This window comes from Lichenostomus cassidix, chromosome 12 (assembly GCF_008360975.1).
Source record: "Lichenostomus cassidix isolate B80296 chromosome 12, HeHo_3.0, whole genome shotgun sequence".
In the NCBI taxonomy this organism is placed as follows: domain Eukaryota; kingdom Metazoa; phylum Chordata; class Aves; order Passeriformes; family Meliphagidae; genus Lichenostomus; species Lichenostomus cassidix.
The window spans coordinates 8,880,694-8,899,539 of NC_139493.1; the positions used below are offsets into that span (position 1 = coordinate 8,880,694).

Below are 18,846 nucleotides of genomic sequence, written 5' to 3' on the forward strand. Positions count from 1 at the left end.
CCAGTCACCCACCACACCCAGCCTCGCACACACTGTGTACCCCAGCCCTGTCACCACACCTGACCTGGCACAGCCGTGTACCTGGCCTCGCTCTGTTAGAGGTTGCGGGTCGAGTCCTGCTGTCCCAGAGCGGGCACAGCCACCGTGGCGGCAAGGTACTTGCTCTGTCCCCACCAAGAGGGTGGGAAAGGTCTGCCCATCGGGGGGCTACGCCGGCAACCCGCGTAGGGTGCGGGAGGATGGACGCTCTCACTGCGGGCACGCTCCGACCAAAGGCACCCGCTCAGGGGACCTTCCAGCACTGACCCGAGCCATGCCCAGGGGCTGCCCCAGGCGGGGTCGGTCCGGGAAACGGTCCTGCCGGAGCGGGGGAGAGTCGTGGGCCACGCGACCCGAACCGAGCCAAGCCAAGTGGACCCGAACCGAACTGAGATGAGCCCGGCCGAGCCCGAGGCGAGCGCAGCCGGAGGCAGCGGAGCGGCCCGATCCCCGAGGGGTGCGCTCGGTGGGCTCGGCGGGTCTCGGTTCGGCTCGGGCTCGGCTGCGCTCTGGCTGGGCTGGGCTGGGCTGGGCTGGGCTGGGCTGGACTCGGCTCGGCTCGGCTCGGCTGGGCTCGAGCCCGGCTCGGCTCCGCTCCGCAGTGGCGGGGGGGCGCGCGGCCGTGCGCGCGCGGCGGGAGCGCGCGGGGCGCAGAGGCGGCAGCCAAGATGGCGGCGCGGGTGTCGCAGGGCCCGGCAGCCCGCGGGCGCTCTTAGGCCGCGGCCCCCCCCGGCCCCGCCGACCCCGGCCGGGCTCCCCGCCGCCCCGGCCCCTCCCGCCCTCCGGCAGCGGCGGCCGGCAGGATGCTGCCCTCGCAGGAAGCCTCCAAGCTGTACCATGACAACTACGTGCGGAACTCCCGCGCCATCGGCGTGCTCTGGGCCATCTTCACCATCTGCTTCGCCATCATCAACGTGGTGGTCTTCATCCAGCCCTACTGGGTGGGCGACAGCGTTAACACGCCCAAGCCCGGGTACTTCGGGCTGTTCCACTACTGCGTGGGCAGCGGGCTGGCGGGCCGGGAGCTGTCGTGCCGCGGCTCCTTCACCGACTTCAGCACCATCCCGTCGGGCGCCTTTCAGGCGGCCGCGTTCTTCGTGCTGCTCTCCATGGTGCTGACGCTGGGCTGCATCACCTGCTTCGCCCTGTTCTTCTTCTGCAACACCGCCACCGTCTACAAGATCTGCGCCTGGATGCAGCTGCTGGCAGGTACACACCGACACCGGGAACACCGGCCTGCCCCGGGCCTGGCGGCGGGGGATGGGTGGGGGGAATGTGGCCAGCGCTGGGCGAGCGGCACCCCGGGAGCCCCCGGCAGTGGTAGTAGGGTGCCTGGCTACAGGGAACACCAGGGTTGCCCAAGGAAGCTGGGCTGAGTCCAAGCACTGCAGGGCCGTGGTTCCAGGATCCAGCCCCACAGCTTCTTGGGACACCCAGGCCAGGTGCTAGTGCTGACAGATTAGTAGGAATGGGCACCAGTTCGGGACACTGGTGCCCAGGGCTCTCAGGTACTCCCTGGTTACAAGAAACACCAAGCCCGCACAAGAAAGCTGGGCTGGGTACAGGTACTGGGTATCCATAGGGCATCCCAGCCAGGAGCTGGCCCTAGGACATCCCAGGACTTCCTGGGACGAGCAGGCCTGGCACTAGTGCTGACAGAGCACCAGAAACAGGTGCTGGCTCGAGGCACTGGCACCTGGGTCTGCCTCTGGCAGAGGCTGGCCTCAGGGAACATCAGGATTACTCAAGGAAGCTGGACAGGGTACAAGCACTGTAGGTCCATGGGTCTTCCCAGCCAAGAAATGTCCTCAGGACACTCCAGGACTTCCTGGGACATCCAGACCAGGTACTGGCACCAGGAAGGGCACCCTTTCTGGGCACTGGAACATGGGATTCCCCAGGCAGGGTCTGAACCCAGGGAGTCTTATGGCTCTCTGGGACATAGCAGGAAAGCTGGATCAGGGACCCACCTCAGGCAACTCCAGAACAGGCACCGACTCTGGGACACCTGGACAGTCTGGAGCACCTCAGGACATTCTGGGCTAGGGACCCACCTCGGGGCACCCCAGTACACCCCAGTCAAGAACTGGTGTTAGGACACCTTACAATAGGGACTGTTGCACAGAGTCAAGGACCAAGTGCAAGATAGCCTAGGACACACTGGACCAGTCCCCCCGAGATCCAGACACCCTGGCACACTCCACATTAGGGACTAGCCTCCCTGTCAGCCCAGCCCCAGGCACATCCCTTAGCAAGCATGTCCCCAGTAGATACTCATTTTAGGGGAACTCTCAGCCCCCAGAGGGACCCCACCACTAAAAGAAGCCCATGCATGGATACCCCATCCCTGTAAAAGTACCCTTCAGCTCCCCCTTAAAGACTTATTGTACCCAGGACCCCTCCTTCCTGCATCATGAAAGGGCTGTGAGGACAGGCCTTTCCCAGCTCTCTCCAGTGTTTCCCACAGAGGCACACCATACATTTACCTTGATGTCACCTCAGACATGACCACTCAAGCAGAGTAATTAAACCCCCAAAAGTGACCCTGTCTGTAGATCCTCCTTAGCTCCCTCCACAAATGAAACCCTACTGTGGATGTACCCCAAGACCCTCACAGACTCACTCCTCAAAGTGACACTGTACAATAACCCAAACCTTTCCCCAGAAGGGGACCTGATGCCTATATTGATAAGGATCCCAAGTATCCCTCTATGCACAGACCTCCAAGGTGTCCTCACACAGGGTCTGTCCTTTTGGGAGAAAGATCCTGAGAGCTAATGTTGAACTTCCCCAGGTAGCAAGACCCTTCACTTCCTTCTCTGCCCAGTTTTACCAGGTGTGGACAAACACTCTTACTCTCCACTGCATACTAAATGTGAATAGACCTAGAGCTTCCACTGGAAGGACCCAGAGTGCCCCTTATTCCCAATGAATGGACTTCATTTGTCCTGTCTGTGAGAAGGTCCTCAGTCCTTGATGTAGAAGGATACAGCCCCTCTGTGTGAGGACCTTTCAGCTAGCCCAGGTCTTTCCCTTGCAGCTGGCTTGGGCTGGAAAGCCTGCCCTGCTTTCACCCAGATCAGGACCACAGCCAGACCTGGAGCTGCCTTGGCTTATCAGGAAATTCCCTCATCTTTAATTTTCCCTGTCCTGAAGATTTATCAGTTTAAAGCAAGCTCAAATCCTACTGATTGTCAGCAGCTTAATCAAGTGGTTTGGAGCGCCCGGCTGCTGCTACTGCACAGTGCAGAGGGCACTGCACTGGAGGCAGCCCTGGGCCTCCTCCCCAGTGCCTCCCGTCCTGTCCTGGCTCAGGTTTGGGTGGCCATGACAGCACTTTGCTGCTGGCATCTCTGGGTACCCCTCACCTTGCTTCAGGGCTTGTCCTTGCTCACACTTTGCACCTTGTGGTTACACGTGTTGCTCACAACTGCACTTGTAAGAACCCTAAGTGCTCAGCTCAGTGGGACTATGGACTTGCTCTTCTGGCCCCAGCCAGCCCAGGTTGGCTGGAGCTCTCCCAGAGCAGCATGGCTCCCTGGCTTCTCTGTTGGGGAAAGTCCAAGGCAGCATTAATAGAGACTAGCCCTCCACCCTGCCCTGAGACAGGACAGCATGAGAGAGCTGCTGTCCTACGGGACAGGCTGGTGTTCACGTCAGAGAGGGCCTGGATGCAGAGCTGGTGTGGTGTGTCCCAGCAAGAGAGTGTCTTGTCTGGAAGGGGTTGGGCAAGGCTGAGCTTCCCTGGGCACATCAGAGGCAGCCACAGGTGGATGTGTTACCTTGTGCATGGAGAAGGAGATTTCATGACCTATGGAGAGAATACCACAGGCCAGGTCTCATGGGTAGGGCAGGGACACAGCCTGATGCAGACTCTGGCAGATCATGATGGCAAAATTCAGAGATTCACCTGCCTGGGAGGTTAGAGGGTTGTGCCAAAGCAGAGACCTTGGAGGAGCAGAAAAGGAAAGGACATTCCTCCTGCCTCAGTGAAGTTTTAGCTGAAGCATGATGACAGCAGAAGCAACTGTGATGCCCAAAGTCTCTTGGTCTCACTGGTGAAAGGCAGGTGAGCCAGGTGATGGGCAGAGAGATGGGGCAGAGGTGTCCCCACCCCATCCCTGTGGGATGGGCGGTGCAGAGTAAAGGGCTGCTGATTTAGGCATGGATAGGTTCTTCAGAGGAGAAAAATCAAGTGCAGGAATATGGGGGAGGAGGATGAGGAATTCAGGATCTCTTTCAAAAAACCCAAAAAAACAAAAAAAAACCCAAAAAAACAAAAAAAACCAAAAAAACAACTTTATATCATCGATGTCTAATTAGTGGACAGCAATCAAGATAGGGTTTAATTAGAGCTTGACAGAAAGCTCCAGCTCAAAAGCCACTGCCCCCCTAGGAGGAAACTGGATCTAATTAAGAGGAAAGACTCTGCTTTATCACAAATAGAAACGTGGCCATCTGCCCTGTTCAAAATCCCAGTAACGCAAAACTGGAGATTTTGCTAAATCCTTCTGTTATAAAACCAGCAATAGGCCCTTAACATGAGCACGTCAACAACTATATGACTGACAGCACCTGATGCCACCCCAGTACTCCAAATTAGTGGAGGACCACCTTCAGAAAGTTCCATGGGATGATGCTTTTTTAAAGAGAAATGGGCTGTGAGGGTATTCTCCCTTGGGATTCATCTAAAGGAAATCAGAGCATAGGAATACACCACCACCAGCCTGCTCAGGAGCCTGAGCATTTCCTCTGATTCCCCAATGCTCTGCTGTAGCATGAGACACAGTCACCCTGTGAGTTAACTCAAAGATTTGAAAAAAGTTTTCCTGGTGCTCAGCATTAATGCCTGTGCAAGACAGCCCAGCCACCTCTGTGTGACACTGCATCCACGTGCCTCCCTGAGTGGGTCCAGGTTTCTGTTTCCAGAGGGTCTTTGGTTTTGTACTTACACTCTGTTGAGGGTGAAAAGAAGCAGCCAGCTGAGCACACCATCCTGCTTGCATGGAGAAATTGAGTGGCTAATTTTTAAGGTGTTTCCCTGTGCTTCACGTCCAGCAGTCAATGTGGTGAGACCTCCACACTCCTTCCCTTAGGTACACAAGACACATGGGATGCCTTCCCACCTGGGGCTGTGCTCTTGGCGTTAGGCCTGGGGTTTGTCCTTATGAAAAGCATTTTGGTGTTGATTGTGCCACGTTCAGGCATTTTGCCTGATGGAGAATGTGTTAATGCATATCCATCTGAGCCCTTTTCTCCTTTGGGAGACTCCCTTCAGAGGTACACTCACCTATTGGATGGGCCCTTCCGAGGCCTGGTAGCAGAGGCAAATCCCAGAGCAGGGGCTTCATCTTCTGCACCTCAGCTGTGTTTGCCACCCTCTGAGGGGACTCCTTGCATGGCATGGTTTTGGCACCTCCATGGAAAGAAGTAGTGAGGGAATTGTTGCCAGCTGCTGGGCTGAGCATGGTGGAGCTGTGTGGTGGTGTGGCCTCAGCCCAAGGGAGAGCAGGGTCTGGCCCAAATGAGTGCCACAGTCCCAAAACCCTCCCTGGTTCTGGCAGCAATGTAGTAGCTCTGCTGAGCCACATCAGGACAGGATCATCTTCCTGACTGGGGCTTGCTGGAGAGCCAACTCCTCTCTGAGAGTTTGAGGTTTCAAAAAATTGTTTTAATGGATATAAAAGTCATTAATTGAAATTCTTAATGAAAAAGTATGAGGCAGATACCATTGCTCCAAACCGGCTCAAGTGTAACTGGGACAGCTGCTGGGCATTAGACTGCCCAAGGAGGTCATGGAGTCTCCATCTCTGGAGTCATTCAAAATCCACCTGGGCATGTTCCTGTATCCACCTGCTCTAGGTGACCCTTCCTTGGCAGGAGATTTGGACTAAATGATCTCCAGGGGTCCCTTCCAGCCCTAACTATCCTGTGACTCTGCAGTGTATCCTCAAGCCCTTTCTCTGTCAAAGGGAGAAATATTGCCCATATATGAACCACTTCCACCTGTGCTGACCTTGCAGCAAAAATAACATCACTGCAAAAAACCTCATCATTTGCTGAATTACTGTCTTCTGGGCCCCCAAAAAATCCTTCCTGAAGATTCCCCTTTTCTTGCCCTACCACTCAGGTCTTGCAACGGGAGCAGGTGCCGGGCTGCAGCCCATCCCTTACATCCGTGCCGCGCTGAGTGCTCCGCAGCAGCAGCAGCCGCGGGGTTTGCGCGGCAGCGCAGCCCTCCCGTCGCGGCTGTTAATGTGCCTGTGTACTCGCGGGGAGGGGCTGAGCCGGGCGTCTCGGAGCCGCTCGTGTCCTGGAGCTTACATCCCTTAACTGTTGTTCCAGATAAAGTAACTGTCAGTTCTGATTCATACAAACTCATAACTCTATTCTGAATCCTGCTGGTTTTTTGGCACAGGAACAGCCTGTGGAGCAAAATGCCGTAAGGGAGCTCGTGTCTGTGTAAATGGCCAGTGCTCACCGTCCTGAGCACACTGCCCTTAGTGTTCATTTATTTTTGAGGGATTTCAGCTTTTTTTAGGGATTTCAGCTTTTAGCGTTTTTTTTTTGGTTTTTTTTTTGTGTGTGTTTTTCCCCTTTCCTTTCGGTGCTCAGCTCTCAGGAGGTTTTCTAGTGAGAAGCAGCCACTCCAGACCCTAGTATCACAGACCAGCCCCTGTTTCCTGGGGTTTTTGGGCACGCTGTCCCCATGTCAGGTGTAACAAGCCCCTTTGGGACCCAGTGGTTGCTGGTTTTCCCTACATTACCCCACATCTTCCTGTTTGTGTGTTCTGTGGTGGTGTGATGCTCTGGAGGGGGCCACGTCTCAGCTGCAGGGCATGTCCTGAGCTCCTTCCATCCATGGCAGGCAGAAGCAGTAACAGCCAGTCTTCACCCACACCTGCAGACTAAACTAGACAGAAACAATGATTAAAAAAATCAGATTTTAATCCTGCAGGCACAACTGCATGGGACAGTGGCAGTGGTACTCAGCAAACATGGGGGTTACTGAGACAACCCAAATTAGCTAAATGCACCTTGTACCAGGAGATGTTATCCTGCCAGGAAGAGCTTCCTCTTCTCTTTTTACTAAAATCTCGCTCCAGTGTTGCAGCCTGAGTCATAACATTGCATTCCCTTTGATTAATTTCTTTTGTGAGGATATCAAAAGCCCTTGAGATGCCCATGTTGTTTCTAAAGGACCTTGACAAGGGAGCACTGAGGAGTGGGAAGCCATGAACCAGCTGTAAAACCAAGCCAAGAAATGCCAGCTTTCCTGGGGCCACAGCTCCAGCCCCAGCAGGATCATCCTCCCTCTGCTTACATCCTGTCCTGGTGATCACTGAAATGCTTGCTTTCAAAGCTGTCTTTACAACTGGAAAAACTCTAGAAGAGGGAGTTGGAGCCCAGGGCCTAGGAGAAGGATGGCAGCTGTGGGATGTGACGGACCAGCCAGCCATCCTTGGTGCCACTGACAGTGAGGACTGGCACCACCCTCTCAGAAGAACGGGAATTAAAAGCAAAATGGATGGGAGTTGGGCTATTTTTTCCTCTTTAATAGTGGCTCTTCATAGGAGTCATCACCTGGTGTTTTTCTTGTGGTTGCAAGGCATTTTGCTTTAAACAAAACCCAAGGTTTTCCTGCAGGTCTGCAAGGGGTCTTGGGGCATTTGGAGGCAAGTGCTGGTGGAACGGTGCTGTGGGCAGAGGGATGAGCAGGCAGAACCCCGACCCCACATCCCTCAGCCCTTTTGGAGAGGGCAGTGCTGAGGCCTGTGGACTGTGTGGGGATCCCCTCCTTGTTCTTGCACTGCTTTTCAAAGTCACTCCTTGCTGCAGGCACGGGAAGGTGTTTCCAGGACATCGGGCGGCCTGGGGATGTGCAGGAAAGGGAATTGCTTGTGACAGAGCAGAGGACTCAGCTTGCTGCTGGGAACACGTAGGACAGATGGGAAGAGGAGAGTGCTGAGCTGCTCTTCACCAGGGGAGAACCTGCCTTAATAGCACAGCACCATCTCAGCCACTTCCTAGGGAGTTGTGGAGAAATGAGGGGCTTTTGGGAGGGAGCCAGTCACCCTCGGGCAGAGGCATTTGGGTACATGTGGTGACTTTGGCACGTGCCTCTGCCCAGTTGTAAATTTGTTGTTTAATTCTATCAAATGGGCTGTGAGGGCTTGGGCAGAGATCCTGCAGCTGCTCAGGGGGTCAGGGCACAGACTCCCTTTGCCCTGGTGCAGTACAGAGCAGGCACAAGGTGACTAGAGGGATCAGGGCAAGCAGATACGGGCTGGGGCCAGGCAGCGTCCTGGCAGTGGCCATCACTGCCTCTCGCCTGTGACTGTGCTGTGACGGCCCACTGCACCAGTGGCTCCTGTACCTTTTTGAGCCGCTCTGCTTTTGCCTTAAACCCTGTCTCTCCTGTCCTCCATGAGTGCCGTGGCTCTCCAGCACGTTAATCCACTGCTTCATGCATCACTGCCTGTCCTCTCATGTTTGGGAGCTGCAGATGTCCTGGGAGACCCTCACACCTGTGGTGTTTTCAGAGTGGTGAGCTCTTGGCAGACTCCTGCTTTACCTGGGCAGCTGGACCCACCTGGACCCCAAATAATAGCTCAGAAATGCAGAGGACATGCCAATGCCTGCAGAATCCAAGGACAGAACAGGGGTTGCTGTTCTGCTCCTGTGAATGACTGACCGAGGGCTATGCACAAAAGCTGGGAGCCTGCCCAAGCCCTTGCTGGTGCAGGTAAAATCAGTGCCTGTTTTTTTAAGTCATATTTGCCTGCTACCACCCTGGGCACAGCCCTGTTCTCCTTTGGGCCCAGAGCGGCTGTTGCTGAGCTCTGATGCCCTCCCAGGCAGCTGGAGCTGCTGCTTGCTGTGCTTCCCCCCAGCCTCACTGCACACCTGTGGTTCTTTTCTTCTCCTCTGTGATTTCAGCAGATCCCTTACAGTTGTGCCCATTTCCAGGCTGGGTCATTCCAGTGCTGTGGGGGTAAATGCACCCCCTTGCTGGGGATTGCCACAGAGCACCTTAGCTTGTTTCACAGCTGCACTGCACTGGGAGCTCAGTGGATCCTAAAATCCTCTTAGCATCTCTGCTTTCACAGGCACAGTGCCTGGCACAGGTCTGCTGCACCTGCTCCCCTTTAATTCAGGCCCTGAGCTGAATTAATGCCATCCTGTTCCACAGTGCCCAGGTCAGCAGCAGGCCAGGCTGCTCCTCAGCATTTACCATGCAGTGCATGGCATTGGTACTGATTGTGTTTCCTTGCAAAGGGATGGTTTTGGGTTGGCCCAGTCCCAGTGGGCAGGGAGCTCCCCCAGACATGCTGTGCTTGGCTGGGAGTCCCTGGTGATGATGTGCTGGAGATGCCAGCTTGGCTCTGTGCAGCCATGCGATGCTGGGATGGCACCAGGGCTGTGCATGAGAGTAAAGCAGCATGCAGGGCTTGCCACTGTCGACAAAGACAGTTTTACCCAGGAGGTTTTCAGTGCAGGTGGAGGAGAGAGACCAGGCAGCAACTGGTGGGTGACATGTGCCAGTGTCCCTTGGTGTCCCTGTCCTTTCCTGGGCACAGCTCTTTGGGATGCAAGGGCTGTACCAATTCCTGGTATGATGCTCCGCAGGCATTTCCCTCCCTCCTGGGATTTCCCTTCCTCACCGAGAGCAGTTCAAAACACATGCCAGCACCCAGAAAGCTCATGCCAAACCGCCATCTGCCTGCCTGCAGGGTGTTTGCTGTAAGGGATGGGGAGGTAACTTCTTATGGTGTGGGCACAAGCCCCTTGGTTCTTCCTTAACTCGGTGCAAAAGTACCTGCAGGGCACCGCAGCCAACATCATTACTATTTTTAGCCTTTCCAGCTGATGTGGGGTGAGGAGCTTTTGTACTTGCTGTAGTCAGAAAAAAGTCACCTCCTTACCTTGACAGTCACAGGCTCTGTCTTGGCTTTTCCGTCCCTGTGTTCCCTGATGTCTCTTTGCTCAGCACGGAGTGTGCTGGGTGGAGGTGTGCTGGGAAGGTGACCCCTCTGGGAGTGGTGCTTGCAGGCTGTGTGGTGGTCGGGTGTGGGGACTCGTGGGGATGGCAGTCCTCTCCACAGACAGCATCCCTGCCCACAGTGCACTGGTAGCTCCTGCCCACATGCAGGGAGCTTGCGGTGATGAGGAAAGCCCATGCACAACCATCGATCCTGTGGCTGATGCTGCTAGAAACCAAGAGCCTGAAGTCCCTATTTGTGCGTGGGCCAGGTTTGAGGCAGCCAGACATGCAGTCCCTGGGGCTACTGAGGCAGTGGTGGCTGTCACCTGCCATGTTGCCCAGCTGTCTTGAGGCCAAAAGCGGGCTCCCTGCCAGGCATAGGCTGCACTCATGTACTGACTGGGGGGCTCAGCACCCAGCACTGCCACTCCATGTCTCCTCTGATGCTTCCCCCTCCTCTCCCCCTTGCAGCGCTCTGCCTGGTGCTGGGCTGCATGATCTTTCCTGATGGCTGGGATGCAGAGACCATACGGGACATGTGCGGGGAGAAGACAGGGAAGTACTCCCTGGGCGACTGCTCCGTACGCTGGGCTTATATTCTTGCCATCATCGGTATCCTCAACGCCCTCATCCTTTCCTTCCTGGCCTTTGTTCTTGGCAACCGGCAGAATGACCTGCTGCACGAGGAGCTCAAGACAGAGAGCAAAGGTGAGTGCCATGCTACTGGGGGGGATCTTGCGTGGGGGGCTGCTGAGGGGCTTGGCCCCTCTGGCAGCCTGGCAAAGGTACCATGGGCTTAACTGCCACCTACAGAGCAAGGCAGGCTGGGCAGGGTGGGAAGGAGCTGCTGAGCCTCTGCCCTGGCTGATCTCTCTCTCTTCTGTTTCCACAGATTTTGTTGGCACTGCGGTAAGTCTTGAGTGTCACTATCCTGTCCCCTGTCCCTCTATGGTGTCTCTAGATGTGACTGTGCTGGGTGTCTGTGTGGCACGGGATGGGGTGGGATGGAGGGACCCTGGCTGTGCAGGCAGCAGGGCTGGGGGCAACAGGGAAGGGAGGCAGCAGAGACAGAGGGGTGGCAGGAATGGGGACAGGCATGTGCCCGGCACATGCTAGTGGCACGATGGCACAGTAAGACCTGCCCAAGACCATCCCCAACCTGCTGTGCTTTCCCCGCAGAGGATATAAGGCCGACCATACGCAGCAGGACCCTCTTCCCATGGCCGGCAGCCTGGGCGCTCCCTCCCTGTCCTGCCCTTCATCTGCTGCCAGCGGTCATGCAGCGTCCCACGCCGCCCTCCGGGCCCCAGCGCCCATGCCAGGGATGCGCCAGCCGCCCACCGCATCCACGGCCACCTCCATGTCCACGCCGGCACCACCATCCCACGCACCCTGCCAGCTCCGTACCCACCGCTGCCCGCGGGCCGCCGCCGGGGGAGGATGCCTCAAACCCGCTTCGTTCAAGAACAGCATCCAGCTGCGGTTTTGTTTCAAGGAAAAAACAGTCTTGGAGTTTTTAACAGATTTCTACATCCCCAGAACTCCTGACCTGCTGCCTCCCACCCGAACGCGTACCCAGTGACGCCCCGTGCCGGCTGCTCCGGGTCCCGGACTCCTCCCCACTCCCATTTTGTACAGCTCCGTGATCCTGTCTCCACGGCCAGGGGACCCGGTGGCCAGGATGGGGCCCAACCCCTACTTTTACATGTAAATTCATATTCTCTAAACAGGGTAAAGTGACTCGCGCCCCCTCGCCCCCCGCCCCGGTAGTCCAGCCCAGGACATGGTGTTTCCTGGTGCATGGCCCGGGCCGCAGGCTGCTGCTCGGTCCCCCCGGCACGGGGACCGCAGGGGCCTCGCTGCTGCTGGCCGTAGGACACCCGACTCGCGCCGCCGCTGAATGTAAGCCCTGGTAAGTGGGAGCAGCTGCACATGCAAAACGCCCAGGCGGGCACAGGAGGAACCCCTCCCGCCAGACCCCTCCCCGAGCCGGCCGCGGGCTGTTGCCAAAAGCCTTCCCTCCCCATCCCCATACGGTGCTTTATCTCCACTGGTGACAGCAAGGCTTTCCCTGCCACACGGCATGGTGGGGGTACCTGAGCACTTCTGTACCCACCCGGCCTCCTGGCTGTACCTCGCTGGCCCGCGGTCATGGCGTGCAGGGAGCCGGTGGCAGCTGCCCGGGGCAGTGCTGAGTCCGGCAGCCTCCAAGGCCCACACACAGTGCCCGAGAGCCAACACCCTGGCATGGGCGGCTGCAGCCCGGCTGTGGCTCTGCTGGCCAGACCAGCGTGTGTGTGTGGGCTTCCCCCGGCCCTGGGGGCTTGGGCTACCACAGCCCTTGCAATGCAATAACGTCCTGAGCACTGGCCGTGTCTCAGTGCGAGCAGCTGGGGCTCCTCGCAGGGCCCAGGGCAGGGTCCCCAGGGGCTTGTGGGAGCCCTGGTAGGGCTGGACCCAGGCACTGGGCAAGGCCAGGGAGCTGGGCAAGTGGGAGCAGGGAGCAGAGTGGGACCGGGATGGGGGCCAAGGAGCGTGGAGGCTGCTGGGGAATGGCAGTGAAGGGCTCTGCAGGAACCAGTGCCTCACTGGGCACCAGGGGCTAGCTGGAGCAGGTAAGTGGTGCCCTGAGGCCCTGCGGGGTGGCGGTGGGGGATGGAGCTGTGCCGAAACGCCATCTGGGAGCCAAAGTCACCCGGGATGGAGTGGGTGCCAGCCCTCCTGCCAGTGCCCTCTGCCAGCCACGAGCCCAGCGGTGCCCCGATCCCTCCGACAGCTGCCCCTAGAATGAGGTCAACAGGAACCCACTACGCTTGGCAGCGCCCGGGTCTTGCCAGCTCGCGAGTGCTATTGCCAGCTGAATTGGAAAAACAAACCAAGAAAATCAGTGGAGAAAGGAATACAGTAGCTGTAATATATCTGTATTTTAGTACAAAGTTTGATACAGTGTTTCACAAAACCTTATTGAAAAATATAATTCAAACCAGATGAACTCGGAGCACTGTGGTGTGGGGAGGGTTGGGATGGGTTTTTCCTGGCCGTTGCCAGAGGAGGTGGTCTGCAAGGAGGCCAAAGAACCCCCTGTGGGTGTCTGAGCTGGTGGGGAAGGGAGGGCGAGGAGCCCACCCTACAGCCTCTGGGGCTGAGCCTCCACCCGCATGGGCTGGCACACAAAGATGGGCTCTGGCCAGAGCAAGTCCACAGGGAAAGGGTCTGTCCCACTTCATGGCAAGGCAGGGGGTGGGGCAGGGATCCCATCCGCCCCTAGCAGGTTTTGAGCCCATCCCTTCTGCCTGTGCACAGTGCACAACGACAGTGGTCTGTCAGCTCACTAACACAGGCCGACAGAAGCCTTCTGAAATTCATCAAATTCCAGTGTCTTGATGGAAAAAAACAACTTAATGGCCGGTCAGTCTAGCAGCATGCTCTGGTGGAGGAGTGGGGAGAGCATTCCAGGCTGTACGAGGGCAGCACGGGCAGCTCTGGCTCCCCCAGTGCGGGATAGACATGCTCACAGCGCCGGTGAGCCCCACACAGGCAGAAGAGGCTCAGAACGGTGGGATTGGTGCTACCCACAGTTGTTTTCAGGGAAGGAGTAGTGGAGATGGAGCCACTCTTTTGGGAGACACAAAAGGACAGAATGAGCATAACAGACGCTGTGCCACAAAGTGTCAGGGGGAACATTCTCACGGTGAGGGCAGTCCAACACCAGAAGCCACGGGCACCAGACTTGCACCAGACCAGCACTTGCAGGCACGTCTGGCAGGCTCCACTCCAGGCTCAGCCCATCTCAAGCTTACTAGGGAAAAGGCAAGCAATATGAAAACCCTGGATACCAGCACACCAGAAACCAAGTTTTAAAGGAGGTGCAATAGTGCAGGGGACATTCTCTACATCCATCTCCTCCCCAAATCAGCTTGAGCAAGAAGAGCAGCAGGGACACAGCCAAAAACCTCAGAACTCCAGCCAGAGGCTTGGGGAATTTCCTCAGGAACAATAGCCCCTGGCTTCACCTGGCAGAAGGCAGAAGGGAGGTCTGCACGGCTGCTCCTGCAAGGACTTGCTTACCCTGCAGGGGACAGGGAAGAGAGACAGACATGCCGCCACCCCCTTGTCCCATGTCCTGCGCACCAGCGCTCAAGGTGGTTAAGAAATCCACCAATACCAGTTTTCAAGTTAAGTATTTTTATTATCAAAATTATTACATCTCTTGTGAAAGTTCAAATGTTACAGCATGGTGTAAAAACTCCACTAGAGTAAGAAGCTACAGCCCCCACCTTTCCTAGAGCTTTCCAGGGTCCCTCCCTCCTGCCCCCCTGCTGCGCCCGAAGGTGCTGGAGCCTCTGGGCAGGGCCCCCCTGGCCCCTCCCGCCACCTGGCAGGGCAGAGCCCGCCTGCCCCGTGCTGCTCAGAGCACGAAAGGGGAGGCTGCACCTCCAGGGCTAAGCCAAGTGAAGTTTACACCTAATTTATACAGTATACAGACACCCAACTGCGGGGTGACAAGTTCCATCCCAACAAGCTCACAGCCAGACAGTGTGAGAAAGTTACTCTTTGTTTCAATATTTTAAAAGTCTCCCCTAGGCTGAACAAACACCTGATTTCAATTGTGAATTAGAGAAATCTGTAACAGTCCTAAAAAAAGAGGAAGAAGACTGTGCATCTGCAAGGAGAGGGGAGACAGACTCACAGCATTATGTTATCCAAGAGAAAGGAGAAGTTCCACTGCAGCACCAGGGATGACACCTGTCATATATTAGCTAACCTACTATGGTTATAACTGAATATAAAATTAGATAAATAAAAACACGCCCGATATTACAGTAAACAAGTGAGAAAGAAGCTGGCAATCGTATGGAATTGAACAGACAGAGCACTGTGTCTGGGCTGGCTCTCCTGCCACGCTCGGCGGGTAACGGCGGCTGGGGAACACCCCACATGGCACTGCCTGGAGAGCCTCTGGCTCGGCACAGACCGGGGTGCCCATCCACCACAGCCCCTCGCAGCCCCCCCACTCCTCTGCCTGCAGCCCCCCGTGTGCCACAGCATCACTTGACTGATCAGGCCCCCAGCCATCCCCTGTGCGTTGCGCACCAGCAGCCAGAGAGCCCCCGGCACGGCAGCACGTGGCAGCACGGCCCCAGCCGTGCTCCTGTTCACAGATTCCTTAGGCGACCTTAAAACACTCATTCGCGACAGACCTGCAATGAAGCAGCACACGACAGCGCACCCCGGATTCTCTGCAGCCACAGGCACACGCCCCAACCCCCTCCCGTGCTGTTTGCATTTGCGGAGACTGTTGTCCTGGAAAAAGCTCCGGCGGCAGCAGTGGTGACCCAGGCCCAAAGGCAGCCCTGTGCGCTCGTCTGCTTGTGACTGGAATGATCGTAACGGATTAAAGCCCTCCCCAGAACGCACTGAGAACCTGACCTATAAAGAGATTGGAGTTAACTTCCCCCAACGTTTCCTTTAAACTGCTTTTGAATTCAGAACTGTGTCCGTGCTGCATGAGTGACTGTAGCCATGGGCACGGACCAGAGACAGAGGCTGCGCCACAGTCATTGCACTTGAACCATTTGCTTTTTTTTTTCCCTTTTTTTTTTTCCTTTTTTGTTTGTTTTTGTTTTTGCAATGTACCCACACGTCAGGGAACTGCTTTGCTACAGTCTCTGCCTCAGAGAAATCTGTGTTCTCCTACCAGGCCAGAGGCCAATACTGCTCACAAATCTCACCCGTGCATTTCAGACCTTAGCCTCTGACCCCTGGCACCCCAGCATCAGGTGCAAGCTCCCAACACTGGCCCAGGAGCCACTTCCAGAGGTGACTGGAAGGAGCTATGGGCAGTTTTGTCTTCCTGAAGTCCAGGCAGCCCTAGGAAAGTCCTGTTTGAGTCTTTACTCCAGAACCTTGAAGCTGCTGCAGTCTGTACTGATGGACATTGCTTCCCCCACGGTGTGGATAGTGTTGTGCATTGGAAATCACTGCGCCCCGGGAGCTCTGGTAGAGAACAGACTGCCCAGAGTTCGGCAGGCTGATAGTCCGCAAGTCTGACTGTAGTGACCGAGCACTTTGGGGAGCAGAGGAAGAGCCTGACACGCCTGTGCAGGGCTGCGAGCTTGACTCGGACGAGAGAGAGTCCACAGCTGTCTGCTGTGCTGGGCTGGCAGCCGCTGGGCAGCTCTTCCTCAGGAGGCTGCTGCTGACACTGCCAGAGTGCTGCTGGCTGCTGAAATACCCCGAATTCCCTGCAAACAGGGCAGAGGAGTCTGTGGAGACCGAGTGGGCAGGGCTGGAATATGAGGTGGAGGAGAGGGATGTTTCCGAGGAACCATGGGAGAGGCTGTGTCCTGTCCTCTGTGCTGCTGCTCGGTAGCTGTATCCAGGAGACGGCGCGAGATGCCCTCTGTACGGGGAGGAGCTCTGCTGGAGCAGGGTCTGTGATTCTGCCTGGGGACTGTCAGACTGCAGCAGCTGAACAAGGCATGGGGAAAAAAAGGAAAAGGCATGTCAGGCTGACTTCTCTGTTTCCTGCCTCCTTCTCATCCCAAGGTGCTTAGTGCAGCACTGGGAACAATGGCAGCCAAGCCCTGTTTCCCCCCTTATCTCCTTATAAAAGCTTTATTTCAGAATGAGCAGTAAGATATGAAAGCATTTACCTGGTAGCTGTATCGAGAAGGACTGTAAACTGCCGGTCCTTTGTGGGCTTCTGGAGTGTCTCCTTCTGCTGCATCTGCAATGTACAGGCAAGTTGTTAAACTTTACCCCCCAGACCGAGGCCACAGCAGCTCCCTCTCAAATGACACCGTGCAGTCCAGTCCTTGTGTTCTGCATCCAGCGCCAGCTGAGACCAGAGCAGCATCCCCAGCCATCAGCATTTCAGAAGCTGAAGAAACCCAGCAAAAGAGAACTGGGAAACCTTAACATATGTAAATAGACACACATGTAAGAATGACTGCTCCCCTCACACCAGTGTGGTCTGGTTTATCTCTGGCCAGTTTTTCTCATAGGCAGATCCAGATGCTTCCAAAGACAGACATCCCGTGCTGCCATTTTGGGGACTACGGTTTACAAGACAACTTGAGTTGCTACAGAGATACTCTTAGACCTCAGAAATGCCTGTTTTTTTTAACAGGACAAGATGATGAAAATGCTTTGAGGTTTGAAGGGCACTGGCAGCACAGCACATACTGATCCACCTCAGATAAGTGAGAGACCAAGAAATATAAAATGCTTCCTGACAGAGTAAGCCTTTCTAGCACTTCAAAGGTGGGAGAGCTTCTTGTCCTACCATATCACTGAACCTGACCTGGGGCAGGCAAGAAGTACTTACTGCAGTGACCCAGCCACTGTGCCAATTGTGTGTTTCAGCTGCTACCCCTACAACCATGGCTGGTGATCTTGCTTTCTTCAGGAGGGAGCTGGGACTAGGAGATTTCACATCAGAGTTCTGCTGCAGACGAATGAGACAGAGCTGTTTATCTGCAGCATCTCAGGGATTCTCAGCAGCCACATTTGAAATGCCTTGGTGAAACAGTGTTGGTATTAGTATCAAATTTATATGACAGATGTGTCTCAGTCATGAAACAGGACACGCTGCCTCAGTCTGCTCTGTACTTCTGCCAGACAAGTCTGGCTTTGCCCCAGCTCCACTGGCACAAGCATCAGTGCCAGCAGTGCCCATGGTTCTGCTGCCATTGTCCTCTCTGTGCTACACCACAGTGCTAGCTTAGCTAACAGCGATCTGGATGGAGCTCTTGTCTGCTTTTGAGGCTCAAAAATTCCCTCAGGGCACAGGAGCTCTTGTCTGCTCTTGAGGCTCAGAAATTCCCTCAGGGCACAGGCCTGCACAGACACTGGGATGTGAAGATTCCAGCACATGTCCTGTGCCACCTTCAATTTCTGAAATGAGATCGATGCAGCAAGTGGCTGTTTGGTGACATTCCAAGTACTGCAGAATGGCAAAATTCACAAGTTCGGGGCATGTTTTGTTAAACAGTCACACACAGAAGAGACTGTACAATCCAAGAGATTGTTGTGATTAACACAAGTCGAGTATGAGAATGAGAAGAAATTTAAACATACTGGAAGAAAACTGTCTCTTAAAAGGCTGAGCACACCAGTAGGGCTGCACAGTTTACTGGCAGTGCCTGTTCTCAGAAAAAAACCTTGACAAGTTAAAGACTACTGAAAGACTAAATTACAAAGGGTAAATAAACTATGACCTTCCTGAATTTGCTTTATGTAAACTTAAAAGCTAGAGCCAACATTTCCCTCTCCCATTCTCAATACCTGCACAAGGGAAGGACATGAATAACTGCTTCTCTTGGCTGTACTGGCCTGTGTTAACCTCAAGCATATATGAAGTGACAGGTTTTGCTGAGAGCAGCTGCAGTTCTCAGAAGCGTGCAATGCACACAAATTCCACTTCATTGCTATATGCCTCATCAGCAAACCCTCCAACTTTGGGATTTTTTAGTTCCTGTTAATATTATCTGTTACAGCATCAAGTGAACATGTGCATCTTCACAACTCCTCCAGGTGCTACCAGGAACAGCAGGGACTCAGCCACCCATTTGTTTCACTAAGAAGCAGAGCAGCAACTGGGGGAGGGGAGGTGGCTCAAAGAATCTAAACAAGAATCTAAACAAGCTGCTGAAATTGCCAGAGCAAGCAAAAGAAGAAAAAACGTACTTTGCTGTGCTAGGATGAAGGAGACAAGATGACTTTTGTCAGCTGCAGCATTAGGTTTTCACAACTCAGAATGGGATGGGGTTTATGTAACAAGAAACAATTTATCGCTGCAGATGAAAGTTTAACTCCAT

The 18,846-nt window shown here is 55.2% G+C and overlaps 2 protein-coding genes across 2 annotated transcripts in view; one reads left to right on the forward strand and one right to left on the reverse strand.

The window, feature by feature from the left end:
• Nucleotides 1–672: 672 nt before the first annotated feature.
• LHFPL4 (LHFPL tetraspan subfamily member 4) lies at nucleotides 673–13,016 on the forward strand. Its single transcript, XM_085072543.1, is given in 6 exon segments — nucleotides 673–1,248; nucleotides 10,496–10,732; nucleotides 10,917–10,937; nucleotides 11,358–11,417; nucleotides 11,452–11,594; nucleotides 11,597–13,016. Coding segments are annotated over 6 exon segments (1,035 nt in total). The 5' UTR covers nucleotides 673–842; the 3' UTR covers nucleotides 11,765–13,016.
• A 1,176-nt stretch (nucleotides 13,017–14,192) lies between these two features.
• The window catches only part of SETD5 (SET domain containing 5), a 65,155-nt gene continuing 60,501 nt past the window's right edge, over nucleotides 14,193–18,846 (reverse strand). Inside the window, exons 23-24 of the mRNA XM_085072536.1 lie at nucleotides 16,681–16,754; nucleotides 14,193–16,495 (exon numbers count right to left, since the gene is read on the reverse strand). Coding sequence (XP_084928662.1) covers nucleotides 15,896–16,495; nucleotides 16,681–16,754 — 674 coding nt within the window. The 3' untranslated portion in view covers nucleotides 14,193–15,895. The remainder of the gene's footprint in view (nucleotides 16,496–16,680; nucleotides 16,755–18,846) is intronic.